The sequence below is a fragment of the Solanum lycopersicum genome, chromosome 5 (genome assembly GCF_036512215.1).
Source record: "Solanum lycopersicum chromosome 5, SLM_r2.1".
Classification (NCBI taxonomy): domain Eukaryota; kingdom Viridiplantae; phylum Streptophyta; class Magnoliopsida; order Solanales; family Solanaceae; genus Solanum; species Solanum lycopersicum.
In genome coordinates this window covers 67739436-67757132 of record NC_090804.1, presented here as the reverse complement: position 1 = coordinate 67757132, position 17697 = coordinate 67739436, and the positions used below count along the sequence as shown (strand labels likewise).

At 34.6% G+C, this 17697-nt stretch overlaps 3 protein-coding genes and 1 non-coding gene across 6 annotated transcripts in view; 1 reads left to right on the top strand and 3 right to left on the bottom strand.

The window, feature by feature from the left end:
- LOC101261521 (large ribosomal subunit protein uL10) overlaps positions 1 to 17697 on the top strand; it is a 61987-nt gene that overhangs the window by 19095 nt on the left and 25195 nt on the right. The gene's annotated exons all lie outside the window — the stretch shown is intronic.
- On the bottom strand, positions 170 to 241 carry TRNAC-GCA (transfer RNA cysteine (anticodon GCA)). The gene has a single exon. It is a non-coding gene; the product is annotated as a tRNA-Cys (tRNA).
- Positions 988 to 8339, bottom strand: LOC101260050 (elongator complex protein 1). Of its 2 annotated transcripts, none has more exons than XM_004239729.5 (6): positions 7804 to 8339; positions 6516 to 6837; positions 2525 to 5579; positions 2137 to 2235; positions 1729 to 2047; positions 988 to 1269 (listed from the first exon to the last, which is right to left on the bottom strand). In XM_004239729.5, exons 1-5 carry the CDS (start codon positions 7960 to 7962, stop codon positions 1738 to 1740), a joined length of 3945 nt encoding a protein of 1314 aa, XP_004239777.1. In that variant the 5' UTR covers positions 7963 to 8339; the 3' UTR covers positions 988 to 1269; positions 1729 to 1737. The 2 variants fall into 2 exon arrangements, with proteins under 2 accessions (XP_004239777.1, XP_019069413.1); XM_019213868.3 differs by having other exon boundaries at positions 6520 to 6837; positions 7804 to 8322.
- On the bottom strand, positions 9377 to 13817 carry LOC101260344 (ACT domain-containing protein ACR9). Its single transcript, XM_004239730.5, has 6 exons — positions 13365 to 13817; positions 11987 to 12205; positions 11794 to 11899; positions 10455 to 10803; positions 9880 to 10164; positions 9377 to 9802 (listed from the first exon to the last, which is right to left on the bottom strand). The coding sequence occupies exons 1-6, from the start codon at positions 13516 to 13518 to the stop codon at positions 9656 to 9658; spliced, it is 1260 nt and encodes a 419-aa protein (XP_004239778.1). The 5' UTR covers positions 13519 to 13817; the 3' UTR covers positions 9377 to 9655.

The following is a 17697-nucleotide window of genomic DNA, read 5'->3' as shown; positions in this document are numbered from 1 at the left end:
TTCTAAGATTTCATATGTCGACTATACAGTATATGTCAGTAAAATTCGATAAAAATGAGTTTTTGTTAGTATGCTTTTGAAACGCTATACATTAGCATTAAATTTATCGCAAAAAGATAAATTGAAGCGAATACGTTAGTAAATTTTAAAATCGATAAAAAAATGTGAAAGGGCCCAACCGGGTTCGAACCGGTGACCTCTTGATCTGCAGTCAAATGCTCTACCACTGAGCTATGGACCCTTTGATGTTATATTTTAGACCATATAAAGAATAGTAGTATGATTGTCTTTTCATCACTTTGATTAATTTTAATCGGTCACTAGGCAATTATTTTACTCGAGTGTGTTAGCTTAGTTATCTTCATCAAACCACTGAAGATAGACAACAGTTCTCTTTCCTCCAAATCAATGAAGGAAGGCGTAACTTGATTCATCCAAAGAACCAGACTCGAAGAACTATGTCAGGTCGGGGGAATGTTAAACCAACTTCATACCTACTTCGTCTCGTTCACTCCTCCTCAACTAGTCTCTACATTCACAATTTTTCTCCCTTTCCTTTTTTGTTATTGGAACACGGGGAGATTAACTGGACTATACAAAGAGCATGCATGCAAGCAACAACAGCGTACTCATTGTAATCCCAACTATATGACAAGTATTCAAGCAACGACATACCTTATGTAATCTCGATGGTTGGGCATTTGATTGCAGATCAAGAAGGGTCTTAAAGAAGGTAAGATGTGTGTAGACACCTTACCCTTACCCTTATCCGTGTGAGGTAGACATATTGTTCCCAATAGACCCTCGACTCAAAAGAAGAGATTACGACGAGCATTCAAAAGGTTTCATATATATATATATATATATATATATATATATGGAAATGCCTTGCAAACTACTTAAATAAGTTGGGCTCACAGCGATAAACTGATTGATAATTGGCCTCATTTCCAAAACAGACCAAAAAAATCACCTGCATTCCATATATTGAAAACCAAAAAGGCAATAACCATTTGCAATTGTAAAAAAGATTCGTGATTCTGCAGAAATATGCAAAGTACAGAAGATTACATAACTAAAATGAGTTGAAACCTACAAATGTTAATGTAAGAAAACCATCCCGTCGGGATACTACTAGTCAAGAAATCGGAACTCCTCTTGTGATGATGAGAACTAGAACAAATATTGACTTCTGCCATCTCGTATGTTCAGTAGCGCTTCCAACCACATCAGTCGATAGGATGACATTTCAGATTATCAACGACATGCCTGCGAACATAGAGAAGATAGTTGTAGCTAGTCAAGCAAACTTCACAATAGAATAACGTGTCTATTCCATCTACTAAGTTAACTCTTCAGGTTAAAAAGAACATGACTCTGTCCATTCCGTGTCTAAAAAAGGAATATGTCACTGTCCTTTCGTCTAAAAAAAGAAAAGAGAAGAGAATAACGTGTGTGATAAGCATATTATTCAGGTATCTATACTTAAAACGCATATGTGCGTATTGCTATTCCCTATTTCTTAAATGTGTTGGCAATTTTATGCATGTAGAATAGTTTGTTAGCATCTGTCTTAGCACTACTAGTTATACAGTTAAGGTCGGGTCACTAAATTGTACCATCATAAATCACAATTATGAACTATAACACCATGCTGAGCTCAAACCAGAACCCACGGAGAAGACAAAAGATCAAGTGTAAGATAAAATGAGAGAACCAAATGGATACCTTTGCTTTTCAAATCAATACTTTCGACTGCCAGGAGAAAAGCTCTGAATGCTGCATATCTTCCTTTATTTTGGGAATGTAATTATCCAGAACATAGAAATGCTCATTAACTATATCATCTGATATGGCCTCATCAGCTAATTTTACAGCTGCCATTTGGGACAGTTGAAAATTTGTAGCAACATGTTGCAACTTCCTGGCAATATCTTCCTTTTGCAGCATCACAAGGCATATCAAGAGAGATTTAAGCTCACGTTTAGCTCCACTAGTCAGTGACATCCCCTTTAAATGCTCTACCAAACCCATCTCCTCACCGGGACTAAGTTGCAATGTACCATGAAGACAAGGATCAGGAACTAAAATACTCTCAGCATCAGAAAGAAATATGACATTTACATAAGAACATACCTTCCAGCACGTATTTTCCCTCTATTCCGTTGACGTCTCATGTCTCTTGCTTTTGTACTAGCTCTGGAGTTTATTGATGCAGCTGATCCCTTTCTTGTCCTGCTTATGAAAGAGAGTTATCAGAAAGCTAGTTAAAACATACATTTCCATGGAAGTTGATCATTGTCTATTGACAAATACATTTTACACAGTGGATAACAGGAAGATACAAGGAAATAATAGGTCAGAGGGTTATCACTTACAGTGCATATATGAGAGAATACATCAAAAAGAAATAAGAAGCAATATTTGGAAAAGGAAGGTAATAGCATGATATATACCATGACAAGAATCAATTAATTAGAAGAAACAATAAGATACCAAGGTTGCTTATTAAAATATTACGTACCCCAATGTATATGCACTCATTCCACTGAAATTGCTACTAGTTTCAGAAGCAGTATCATCATCAAGTTCATTTATTGATCGCTCATCTGACTGTAGCTTTGCAGCAAGTAATAATCTCCGTTGTCGAACACCTAAATATCGAGTCAAGTACTTCCCCACTTTCTCTAGCCCTTCCTCATATTCACTAACCAGTGAGCTGGCACACTCAAGTGATGCAGTCTTTACTTCAAGGACCAGATCGTCTCTCCTGTAAAGAAATGCAGTTCTCAAAGCTTCTTCCCATTCCCTTGCACTGACCAAGAAATTAATACCAGCGTTAACATCTGCGCAATACTCCAAAGCTATTTTTGCAGCATCCCCTGGTTTACCAAGTGCTTGGAGTTCATCACAAAGCTCCTGTGCTAGTTGCAAGACTTCCTCCTTCCCTAGTTTAATGAGACCAGCTACTGTCAGAACCCCACCCCAATTACCACACTCACGATAAGCCTTCAAAGCTTTATCCAAACAAGAACAGCACATATATGTTGCAGCAGCATCCTCAAAGCATTTTGTGGAACTAAAATGATCTCCCCAGGCCTCAAGTACCTGGTTTCTCTTGACAGAGTCAGTGATCAATTGGAGTCCCGAGGGGAAAAGCTGGGGATTTTTCTTCATGAGAATCATAGAATCTTCAAAGTAAGCATCTCCTGCAGAAACAATGTGCTGAAGCGCAGCCTCAAACCTCTGCAATTTCAGGTCTATATTGTATCGCATTAATACTATTGGCATGTTCTCGAGTTCTTGCAGATAGGGAAGAAATTCTTTCGGGTCCTTTTGTGAATTCAAGGCGACGATAGCTGCAAGGTTCAAATCATAAAGACCTAATGCAGCTTCAAAAACTGCCTCTGTATCAGACAACCACAAAAGATGTTTTAAAGCTTCCTCGGCAGAAGGGTAGAGTTCCCTTCTCAGTTCACCTGAACCTGATAATTCCCTTTCTCGGATTATTTTTATTCTCTCTAAAGCTTGTTCAAGAGCTGGAGGGTCACTTCGAGCTAAAGTGGTCAGAATGCAAAGTTCCCTTGCAGGACTTTCAGTTACATGCTCCTCAAGAGCCTTCCTTATGGCCAGCAAGACAGAGTGGATCTTGCTATTGCTATGAGAACTCTTAAGGTCTCCATCTACAGCTTTAGCCTCAATGTCATGAGGTAGGGATATATAGTTTTTGTACAGTGTCTTCATGATATTTTCATTCTTTATTGAACAGACAAATTCAGTTATATAACTTAAATTGTTCACTTGCTTCACAAACTCAGCAGCTGACTGAACAAAGTTTTGCCAACCACAATGGTCAATAATAACATTGAAATCAATTCTTTGCCTTCTTACCATGAGTAATGCATCTTTGTAACGCCCTTGAATCAAAGCATTAATTATTGAGGCTAGAACCAATTTTCTGGGGTAGACGCACTCAAGATTCCCTCGAACTGTTTGAAGTATGATAGCAGACTCGTCCCCATGCAAAACACCTATGATTCTGGCACCTCTTTCCCATATTTGAATATAGTTTCTCTCATCTTCTCCTTTTCTGTGCTTGAAAACTGCCAGGAAGTTCCCATACTTAACCTCCAGTTCTCCTTTCAGGATATCACTAATATCGACAATAAACAGCAAATCCTGCTTAGTTGAAAGAATCAAATGGGTGACAGAGTGGTCAGCAGAATTCGAGTAGAAAGAAAAACTGCTGCAATTGTTGCACAATGTCCTTTCACCAACAAGCAATCTACCACTGTCATCAAGACCAAAAAGCAAAGCCTTTTGAGGTAAGCAGCCTCCAATTTGCACAAGATCCATCCAGGGGCAAGATGAAGAAAAACTCATATCCTCACGTTTCTGATGAAGCCCTCTGGCATCAGCCAACTTCAACGCATACTCAAACACTTCCCCGCCATCAAACTGAACATATGCTGAGCAGCCATTTCCCTGGTTAGGAGCTATACCAATTACGGTACCTTCAAGAGACAATCTATTCAAACCTTTAGCTTGCCAACCAGAGCATGTCACTGAATTAGGAAGACGATCTTCAGAACACATAAGATCAATTTCTTGGAGGCAATACATAGAAAGCTTATCCTTAGAGGACTCTTTTATTGCTGAGTTGCTAACTAGATAATGGCTAACACCAAGAAGCTTGTGTGAATCCAACCATGCAAGGTGAATGAAAGAATTATAGCCTGAATCAAAAGAGGCAGCATCAACATCAAACTCTTTACCTTCTAGCTCCTCCCAACAATCAATTGCAGGAAGCTCTACAACACACAATCTGCCATCTGACAAGGATGCAGCCAGGTGATTCAAAGAACTTCTAGAGCAAAATGCCATACTCTGAATGGCAGAGGGAAAATTCAAACAAAAGAGGTACATAGGTGGTGGGATGAGAGATAAAGAAAGAGGGGTTATTAGTATCTTGGAGTCATCAATTACAAGTGCCACTGAGTTATTCATGACAGCTGTATTCCATACAAAGTTATAGCCCGTGATATGCCCACTTGTAGTCCAAGTAACCAACTGTAGAGGCTTTATCGGATCCCACATGAATCTGACTCTGTCATCCTTCATGTATCTGATTTCTTGTTTTAAGTACCAGTGGTTGTTACTTAAGAACCAGATCTTCAGAGAGTCATACTTTTCCCCTCTGACCACAGCAGCTAGAAGGTCCGAGTTACAATTCCACTTCACAAGCTCTATAGTAGCATCAATTTCTACGTTGAGGCAAAATGAGCTTCTTTCTAATCCATTCCTCTCAAAGAAAACTATAGATGGGCATTTTCTATCTTCCTTCCGGTCATAAACTGCAGCAATTTTGGCTCCACTGGGCATCCAATCCAAAGTTGATCCCATGAAAGAATTTGATTCTGAAACAGAATGGAGTGCCCCTGAGTCCCGTTCCCAGATTTTTAGCTTTTTATGCAAGGTCTGAGAATTATTCACCCTGCTTAACGTTGCGAAGTATTTGCCATCACCTCGCCATGAAATAGGGCTTTCCGATGAATAATTAGAAGAGTATGTATGTTCATCTGAATCAACAAAGCAATGATTTTCAGTCATTTTCTTAACAAAAGCATAATACAAATTTCAAGCACCAAATGTGTGCAACCAAATATGAAAATGTACATTCAAGATACATTCTTGAAAGAAAATATGTTTACGAGAAAAAGTAAGATAGATGACTTCGATAACGCTGTTCATAAACTCAATATACAAGACATGCTATCATATTACCTTTTCCGAGAGGGCAATATAAATGGAGGCTTATTCACATGCTTGCAAACTAAAAATCAAGAGTTAATATAATGACCTTTGCATGCTTGAACCTCCATCAGAATTAAGTCAGCATGGTAATCCCTACTACCACAAGAACTAATGTTTTCACATGCGGAGGACCAGTGGAATTTTGATAAGAAAACTAGTGCATACATCGAAGAACTGGACAAGACACCAATTAAAAATCGAGAAGACATTCTTGTTACCTTCAATTACTATACAAGTTTATAATATTAAACAAAATTTCAGATACTGTCTGATAAGTACATATAATTTTCAAATAATTATGAAACTAACTAAACCAAACCAGACACCAAATTTCAGATACTGTCTGGAAAGTAAACATAATTTTCAAATAATTATGAAACTAACTAAACCAAACTAGAATTGTCATTTTCCGCAGATCAACTTTCTTTAAACATAAGAACATGTTTATACAGACAAATTGCCAACACTTCTAATATTATACCTAGCTTCAACCTGGAAAAGACAATAGTAGAATGATCCCAATAGAGGAAAATATAGCAACCAAAAATGATGCCATGATTGTGATTTCAAAGAATTTGATCTTTAAAAAAGTATTCCGGAAATGTACATATAATCACCAAAAGAGCATTTTAAGGATGATAGAACTTCACTTGAAGAGGCAAAAGATTTATTAATTCAGATATTTGGAAAGAAGTCCTTACGTACGTCAATATCTTCAGGTAGATCATCAAGAGCCATCTCGTATAAAACATCCCAGTCGGGTGTCATCACTAGTATCTGTCCAAAACCAGTAATTACACCAAGAAGATCTCCATCTGGACTAGGTGAGATACACTTTACTCCACCCTCCAATCGGCCAACAATTTCTGTCGTATTATCATCTGCAGTGTATAGCAATAGAAGACCATACGAAGTCCCAATAATCAACGCTTCTTTTTCCATTAAATAATCCATGGAAGTAATGAAATCCCCGGGCTCCAAATCAACAAGGTTATCTGATATGGAATTCCAACCTCCTGCATTCTGCCATAACACCAAGATAATCAGAGAATAATTTTTCTGTGAGGACAAACTTATATGTGAAGAACTCACTCTAAATCCTAAACCCGTAACAGGGTCATCTAAATTTTTTATCCTAGCTATTTATGATAATATAGATTATTAAATCCGAATAACGTTTGGTAAAGTGTATATGAAGTATGAAGAGGAAGAAAAGTAAACTCATAGTGTTTGGTCTAACTACATAATACTTCCAGAAATTAGGAAAAATCTTATAAGGCATTCGTTTCTTGTTTGTTTTTTTCCTTTTGCAAAAAGAACTTAGCTTGTTTAAAATTAAAAAACAATCTTCTATCCGAACTTCGGGAAAAAAATAACCTTCTATAATAATAAGTTTTTCAAAGTCAGCAAACAAAGCTGAAACCTTTGCAACCAAACAAAGTTTGCATGCAAAAAATGAAGAACAAAAAAATTCACCACTTCTCCAACTTAAGGGTAGCACATACATAAGAACTAACTCCAAATCGAGGATACGCCACAGGTCATTTAAATTGTTTATCATATTCATTAGTGATAATATCTTTCCCAATATATGACATCCTTTTTTGCTAATCCAGAGTAAGTTGACTAATCTTCAAAGTTAAATTGGATTATATCAACTCAATATTCAAAAACTATACAAGCTGCAATTCTTCTCGTATCAACAACAAAGCGTAAGCTCACAAGTGGGATTTTGGGGAGGTTAGTGTGTCCGAAGACCTTATCCCTACCTTACCTTCGAGAGGTAGAGAGATTGTTTCGATACACACCCGAACAATTCTTCTCATACCAATTAACACAAGTGGGGTCTCTTAACACAAAAGATGATTTTAAAAAAAGACATCTTTATCATGTTCGTAAAAGTTGACAGAGTATGTATCAAATGTGTACTAAACAATTAGATTCAAAATTTTAAGAAAATTAAAACTGCAATGATTTGGAAGAACTTACATTAGATGATGGAAGAGATAAAGTGTATATGAAGTTTGAAGATGAAGCTAAGAAGAGACGATTGCGTTCAACGTCAAATGCTGCAAAGCTGATAACTTCATCTTCGGACTGTAACTGAATCTTTGAGAATTGCTCCTTCAATATCTTCAGATTCTTCATCTTCCTTGTATAGCAACGGAATCGAAGAATTTCAGAGACCAAATTGATGAGCGAGGAAGAAGAAGGGGTTTTACTGGTTGCTGAACCCTAGAAGAAGGTGTTTTAGGGTTTTAAACTTAAGTTTTAGAGACCTTTTTTTGTTACGAGTTGCGTTGTGATGGTGTAGTAAGTACTTCGTCTGAATTTGAGCCTCGGGGATGATTACCTAGACGATTTTATCTTTGAATTCAGATTTTTAACGCAAATTACGATTAGTCAATCTTTAAAACGGATATCAAATGTTGAATTAAAAATTAAAAGAAAAAAAAGAAGCCAAAATTGTCACGATTCAAAAATCTCCTCTAATTCGTGATAGCACCTACATTCATTCGGTAGGTGTGTATTTATTTAACCATTAATTCATTAAATTCTTTAGCTTTATTTTCATCTCGTGTCTCATCTGATAGAAAAAAGAGAGCCAAAATTATTACAACCCAAACCTCTCTTAAGTCGTGATGGCACCTATATCCAATTTGATAAGTGTGTATTTAACCGTTAACTCATTAATTTTTTAGTTTTATTTTCATCGGGTCTCTCATCCAAAGAAAAAAGAGAGCCAAAATTATCACGACCCAAACCTCTCCTAAGTCGTGATGGCACCTACATCCAATTTGATAAGTGTGTATTTAACCATTAACTCATTAAACTGTTAGCTTTATTTTCAAAGCAAGGTCGAAATACATCCCTCCTTTTCATATATTTGACTAGTAGGACTAATGAACGATCCTTTGATCTATGTCGTGTTCAATCAGGACTGATTAGAAGTTTCAAAATGAGTGGAGCGAGGGGCTTTACTCATAGAAAGTTAAAAGGCGCCAGTTCTCATAATGAGGCTTGAACCGACGGGGTAGGGCGCGGCCCCCCAATCCTCAACCCGGACCTATACAAGTGGTTTTTAACCCACATTAAGAAAAGAATAGTATTTAATACGATGTTGTTCTCAATCAAATTTAAATTCGCTTGGAGTAACGCCCTACTGAAGAACTGTTTTGTTAAGCCTTGAATCAAAAAATTTAATCAAAAAGTATTAACCATTTTATTAAAAAGGAAAAAAATATCACTTCCCAAACTACAAATATCGATGAGAGTATGGTTAATCCCAACAATAAGTTTAAGGTTAATTTTAACCCTTTGGACTATTATTTTGATCATTGCCTTATTATATGAGATTACAACTTCCATAATTAATGTATATTTGAGAAATATTAAAGAAAATTTCAACGATGATATATAATTTAGCTGGTGCACAAGTCGACTATTTCATCGAGCACTTGCGAAAAACATTACTTATATATACATTTTTATCTTAAAATATACCAAATGCACACTGCCCATAACAACATAATATCAATATGCAGAAAGGGAAGAGAAATGGTAAAAATAAAGGAGATCCTATTATAATATAAAGAGAAACATATGATTTAATCCAGAGGTAACAACATTACAACCTCTCATAAAACTCATACAGCTAATGTTAACTTAAAAGAAACCTAGATAAGTCACAGAATCAGCTCTCGAGGCGATGGTTCTCCGATGGCTCAAGGTTCTCCTTAAGCTTCTGTTTGTTTTCTTGCAGATGTTACATACATGGTGACCGTTGGACGTTGCTGAGCTGAGTCAAAAGACTTGATGCTATTTGTACATTTTTGAATTTTCACCAGCCCATTAGTGTTTTTTTCACTCTATCCAGGATATCAGTCCGAGCTTTCTTGCTAGCTAATGGGTACGCGGGGCTTTCATCCAATCGGAACCTATAAACTTCCCATTGCCTCTCTGCTGTTGAATGTCTTGCAATTTCAGCCTGCAAAGATGTGTATCTGTTAGAGCCATGGAAGTAGAAACGTGTATGGAGGAGAATTTGAGGATATGGCTACTTACAGAGAAAACACAGATCCCGAGCTCTTTTAAGGCAATTGTGACATCATAGAAAACACGTGGCCTTCCCTTTCCGCATAACTCAACGGGGTTGGCAACCAGTAGTTCTGTATCTGGGCCACGACTGCCAACAGTGACTCGAAGTGGATGAAGCATCTCTTCCTTCAAGCGGGAACACAAAGATTTTATGTTCTCATCATCGATAATCTTTTTCCCATCTGTTGTCTGGATAAATAGGTCTATAGTACGATAACCCTTGGCAGTAGACTGGATTCTTCCAAAAGCAATCTGGACTAGAAATAATAGCACATAAGTTTAACGTCTGAAAATAAGGCAATAGCAAAGATATTCCAAACTAAAAGCACCAATGAAGTATAGGTAATCACATATGTCCGTTGTGAACAATTTTAGACAAGAACTGCAACTCCAGTATATATAGCAGACTCCTTTAACACATCGAAATTTCACAGGACATAAATTTTGAGAACCATCTACACGTCGAAAGTGGTTTGCTTACAACACAAATTCGATTCCAGAGAAAAGGCATTCACTACACAGTTGGTAAAATATATGGTTACCTGAATATCACAGTCCTTTGAAGTTCTCAAAATGTCATAGATGAGGGCCTTTTGATCAACGCATTGTATTTGAAGCAACGTGTGAACTGGGCTCAATAAGTTATCCACTGTGATGGTTGCCTTCTTTAATTTTGCCGTATCAGATGCAGAGGACATGGGAACTGCTTCCTTAGACAATTCACAACTAAACAACTCTTCTGCAACTTCTTGTGGAAGAGAAGCGAATCCTTGCTGAACTTCACATTCAGGCCCCGACAACTGAAGCTCACAGCTAATGCAATATTCTCCCAGAACATTACTTAGATGTTCACATGTCTCATCTCGTCTTTGTTTTGTGTGCAGCAAGTCCCTGATATGAAAGAATACCAAACAGAAATGTAAATACCACATAACAGGCAATTACTGATAACTTTTATTTGTAATGCTTAGGTTTTTCCTCATTTGATAGCAGAAGAGGAGCATCAACTTTCACGGCCCAATAGTTGAATCATATGGTGGAAATGAAGTAGAATTACCAAAAGGATCAACAACAGACAAATCACAGTATTCTACAATAAACACAATAATATATTAGCGAGAGTTGCAGCACAACTTGGGGGCAGGTTTTTGTGGAACATAAGTTACATCAATAATTATTTTATGTAGTTTAACATTCTGGTTGTTTAAAGATATTATATTATGAAGCTGATATCAAGCCACAAACAGCATCAACATTCCATCCGCAGTCAAGTGTTCAGTTTTCCGATAAGAAGTGCAAAAATAATAAAATCCTTCCAATAATTAATAGGAAAAAAAAGATTTATAACTACATTGGTTGACATATACTTCATGCTTAAGGCAAAACCAGCCAACCAATCAACTATACCGCAAACTCAAACTACTTGGGGCTATATGATTCCTCCATACTCAATTTGCTCTATACAGACAAAAAATCATTCCAAAGAAAAGGATAAAAATTACTGCTAATTTTTTATAGAGAATTCACTAAAGGGCATCCATCTCTTTAACATCTAAGATCTTTCAATATTGGTTCGGTATACATGGGTAAGGACAACATAATGCTTGGTAATTGAGTTTGACATTGTTTCTTTCACCTCAATGGTTATTGAGCTTAGTTAATACTGATCAGTTAAAAAGGGGACTTTCTTCAGTCTAACAGCCAATCACTGTGTATCTGGTTCAACCATCAGAAATGGTATGGTCTTACAGCATTAGCAGCATCAATAATAATGCAGCAAGGCCACAGAATAAACAATCTTATACTAAATAGATCACCACAAGTCAATTATGATAATGATCAAAGGCAACGTAAACCTGTTGAGGACTTCAAGAGACTTACATGCAATCAGTTATGAAGAAGAGATCCAAAACTTTGTCGTCTGGTGTTGTCGTGACTTTCACTCTTTGAATTGTTAGCTCAAGCTCGCAAAGGACCTTAGTAACATCTGAAAAGCACAAATAACCACATGAGAACTTAATGAAACTATGTGCTAGTAAAAAAAGCACAAAAAGTTAAGACGTATTATGCTTACCATGTAGCAATCCTTTCCTGTCTAGGCAAAACACCTTCAATAGGTAAACTGGAGGTGGTGCAGAAGCAGTGGACTGTTGGTTTAGGTAAAATGAAATCATGCATGAGGGACATGTAGACATAAGCCTATTTTTCAAGCTTCCCCAATCCACCTTTAGCGAGCTTGGACGTGGCACAACCCACAGTACTATGTAACACCATTTCCCATCGGTGGCAAAATCTGTATTAATTTACCCATCCATATCATAAAACGTGTTAAGTAGCTGGTGAAATAAATCATGAAGGCGTTAAAAAAGACGGAAATAATTGAGCTAACAAACATTCTGTCAGGAAAATGAAAGAACTCGAAGCTAAATGTAAACATGAAAACACATTAGTTCAACTAAAGATGTATTCTGACATTTCATTGCAAGTAGTTTGTTTGTCTAGTGATTTTCTTACAAACTTTGACCCTGGACAGGATTCAGAAAACCTCACATATGATAAGCTAAGTACTTTAAGAGAAAATTCAAACTGAAAGCAAGCGACACGATGGTTTATTAATCTCTTTTCTTTCCTCCTCTCCTCTCCCTCTAACAGCTTCATCATAACACTGAACACTAAACATAGATTGGGAAATTAGAAAATCAAACCTCAACTATTAACATGAGGACTTCGATTCAACACCAACCGGAGGCAAAAATACTACGTTTCTTCCCATCTATCCCCCCCTTGGTGAATAGAATTACTCAGTCCCCGCGCATGAGGAGGTAGCAGGTAACAACAACAACAACAAACACAGTGTAATCCTCACAAGTAAGATCCGGGAGGGTAGAGTGTACACACACCTTACCCCTATCCTAGAGAAGGTATAGAGGTACTAGTGAATGTGGAGATAACAAGTCCTTTGCAAAATCAGTTGAAGCGGACACAAGCTTTTTTCCATTTCTTTTGTCAATGACTCAGAAGATTAACAAACCAAATCAAAAGACTAACACAAAAAGCACAAACCTTTAGCCACCATTGCAGTATAGATATTGAAATACACCAACATATAGCATACATACAAATCAACCATAAACCATCAACTTATCAAGCAAAATTAGCATTCAATGTTAAAAACAAACAATAGAAAATGAAAACAACAAAGGACCAATAACTTTTTTTTTTTTAAATGTAGATCCAAATCCTAATGAAAGAATAAGACACCTCACAACCCGAGACGCAGAGCAGGATTTTCATCAAGGAGATTCAAAAACACGAAGAAATGGAAGAAGTAAACACGCGAGAAAAACCCAAACAGGATTCAACATTTATATATATATATATATATATATATATATATATATATATATATATATATATATAAACAGTGTAATTTTCCGTCTTCAATAGCTTACCTCCACGAGTAACATAGAGTCCGAATTCCAGAACAATCCGGCAAAGGTCACATCCAAGCCCAGCTTTATCAGGGCAATTCACGGTGATAGAAGTCGGCTCACCGGTTTTCCCTCTGTGTTCAATCAAAACGACATCGTCCCATGCAATCCCCATTTTTTGTTCAAATTCACCGGCACCGGCGGCTATATATCAGAAATTCTCCGGGAAGAACTTACCGATGACCGGCGTCTGAATCTGAGAGACTTATCCGGCCGAATACATAAATATATATATGAAATTTGTGAGGCTTTAAAGACAAAATCGCCGCACCCTGTTCTGCAACAAATCAATGGTTTTTTTATTTATATTTTTTCAGTGATAATAATTGTTGAAGAAGAAGTTGTTTGGTTAGAAAATGGGACCCATTGACACATCATTACCATGTCAGATATGATTTGGCGTTTTTCGTTACTAGCAATAAAATACTCGTGTGTGTTCGATATTTATATTGTGTTCGAATAATTTCGATAATATTGAATGAACAATTATACGTATCACGTTTTTCTTCAAGTGTTGATGTGATTGGACATTTTTTATTACTAGCAATAAAATACTTTGTGCGTGTTTGGTATTTGTATTGTTTCAGAATAATTTTAAAAATATCGAAAGATTTCATTATACGTATCGTTTACTTTGTATCTGTGATGTTGTTTGATTTTTTTTCACTACTGGCAATAAAATATGCGTATTTTGTATTTGTATTGGGACTGAATATTCTAAATAGTATTAAGTATTGTATCGTATGTATCATGTTTTGTTCCACATGTGTTTGATGTGATTTCACATTTTTATTACTGGCAATAAAATTACTCGTGTATCTTCGATATTTTTATTGGAATTCAAATAAAATGGTCTATTGTACATATCACGTCATGCTTCACATATGTTGATGTAGTTCGGCATTTTTCACAACTAGCAAGAATACTCGTATATCTCTTGTATTTGCATTAGGTCCTAATAATTTCGATAGTATCAAATATTTTATTGTATGTATCATGAATTTCCTGTGTTGATATGATTTGACATTTTTCATTACTAACGATAAAATATTCGTGTGTGTTAATGTTTGTATTGAACGGAATAATCTCAATAATATCGAAATATTTTATTATAGGAATTATATTTTGCTTTGCAAGTGTTAATTTGACTAATTTTAGAAGCTAAACTAATTTGAAAACAATATTTCTACTTCAATAAAATTGTTTTGTCTAAAAATGGGATCCATAGACACATCATTACCAAGTCAGATGTGGTTTGGAATTTTCTGCTACTAGTAATAAAATATTTGTGTGAGATGGATATTGTATGGGTCTAAATATTAATGATCTATTGTATATATAACGTTTTGCTTCGCTCATGTTGATATAATTTTTGGTATATTTTACCACTAGTACTAAAATATTTGTGTGTATTTGATATTTGTACTAAATATGAATATTCTTGATAGAATTGAATATTATTGTACGTATAATATTTTGCTTTGCAATTGTTGATGTGGTGTGACATTTTTCGATACTAGAAATAAAATATTCGTGTGTCTGTAATATTTATATTGGATCTAAATAAATATTTTAATGTACATATCATGTTTAATTTCGCATATGTTGATATAATTTGACAATTTCACTATTAGTAAAAAAAAATACTTGTGTGTGTAAGGTCTACATGTTAGGTCCAAATAATCTCTATAAAATGGAATAGTTTATTATACGTATCAGATTTTGCTTGTGGTAATATGGTTTAACATTTTTCATTACCAATAATAGAATACTCGTGTGTGTTTAGTATTTGTATTGGGCCGAACAATCTCAGTAATATCGAAAGATTCTATTATATGTATCACGTTTTGTTTTGCAAGTGTCAATTTGACTAATTTTAAAAGTTAAATTAATTTAAAAACAATATTTTTACTTTGGTGAAGTTGTTTTGTCTGGAAATGAGACCCATGGACAGATCATTACAACGTCAGATGTGATTTGGCATTTTACGCTATTAGTAATAAAATACTCATGTGAGTTTGATATTTGTAATGATCTAAATAATCTTGATAATATTGAATGATCAATTATATATATCACATTTTTCTTCAGGTGTTGATATGATTTGACATTTTTAGTTTACTACTAGTAATAAAATACTCGTGTGAATTTGATATTTGTATTGTGCCCTAATAATCTCGATAATATCAAAGATTTCATCGTATGTATCGTTTTCTTTGTAAATGTGATGTGGTTTGGCATTTTTGATTACTAGCAGTAGAATATTCATGTGTATTTAATATTTGTATTGGGTATGAATATTATTACGATATTGAGTATTCTATTGTACGTATCATGTTTTGCATTGCATATGTTGATGTGGTTTGACATTTTTCACTATTAACAATAAAATACTCGTGTGTCTCTAATATTTCTATTGGATTCAAATAAATGTTCTATCGTACATATCATGTTTTGCTTCACATATTTTAATGTAGTTTGATATTTTTCCCTGCTAGCAATAAAATACTATTATGTGTTTGATATTTGTGTTAAGTTCAAATAATCTTAGGTAGTATTTTAGTATCAAATACTTTATAGTACGTATCAAGTTTTGCATGTGTTGCTATGGTTTTACTACTTCATTCCTAACAATGAAATACTCGTGTGTGTTCTGTATTTGTATAGGCCCGAATAATCTCAGTAGTATCAAAAGATTCTATTATATGTATTACGTTTTGCTTTGCAAGTGTTAATTTGACTAATTTTAGAAGCTAAACTAATTAGAAAATAATTTTTCTAACTTTAATTAGTTAATTTGTCTGAAAATGAGATCCATTGACACATCATTACCATATCAGACGCGATTTGACATTTTTTGCTACTAGTAATATAATACTCTTGTGAGTTTGATATTTGTATGGGCTTAAATAATCTTGATAGTATTGAATGCTCTATTTTATGTATCATGTTTTGCTTTGCACGTGTTGATTCAGTTTGGTATGTTTTACTACTAGAAATAAAATACTCATGTGTGTCTGATATTTGTATTGAATTCAAATAATTACGATAATATTGAATAATCAATTATACGTATCATGTTTTTCTTCAGTTGTTAATGTGGTTTGACATTTTTTATTACTAGCAACAAAATACTCGTCTGCGTTTGATATTTGTATTGTATCAGAATAATCTCGACTATTGAGAGATTCCATTGTATATATCGTTTGCTTCGCAAGTGTGAGGAAGTTTGATATTTTTCACTACATGCAATAAAATACTCATACATATTTGATATTTTTATTGCGTCTGAATATTCTTGATAGTATCGAATGCTCTATTGTACCTAATCATATTCTTACTTTATAGGTGTTGATGTGGTTTGACATTTTTCACTACTAGCAATAAAATATTTATGTGTCTCTGATACTTGTATTGAACTCAAAAGAATGCTCTATATCGCTTATCACGTTTTGCTTCGAAAATGTTGATGTTGTTTAGCATTTTTCTCTACTAGTAATAAAATATTTGTATATGTCTCATATTTGTATTGGGTCGACATAATCTCGATAGTATCAAATATTTTATAGTCTGTATCAGGCTTTGCTTGTGTTGATATTGTTTGACATTTCCATTACTAACAATAAAATACTTGTGTGTATTCAATATTTGTATTTGGCTGAATAACCTCAGTAATATCGAAAGATTCTATTATATGTATCATGTTTTGCTTTATAAATGTTAATTTGACTAATTTTAGAAGTTAAATTAATTTGAAAGTAACACTTCTACTTTAATGAAGTTGTTTTGTCTGAAAATGAGACTCATAGACACATCATTACCATGTCCGATGTGATTTGGCATTTTTCACTATTAGCAAAATAATCGTGTGTGGCTAATAATTGTATTGAGTCTGAATATAATTTGAATAGCATTGAATACTGTATTTTACATAACACATTTTGTTTCGCATGTCTTGAACTGATTTGATATTTTTCACTACTAGCAATAAAATTTCAGAATTTAAAAATTTTATTAATTCTGAAATTTGTCATATGTGCAAACTCAATAAATTGATTCGTTCCCAATATTTGTCTCCAGATTAAAATTATTAAATTTTGTCAAATTTATATTTTTTATACTCCGCCTTTTATATTTGACAATAACTATAAGATTTTTAGACATATTAGATCACGATTTAAGAATCAAGTATTTCACTATGACCTTTAAAACAAATAAAATTAAAATCTTATTAATTCTAAAATGTGTTGATTTTGCATATTCAATTAAAAAAAATCGCCCTTATGTTTGTCAT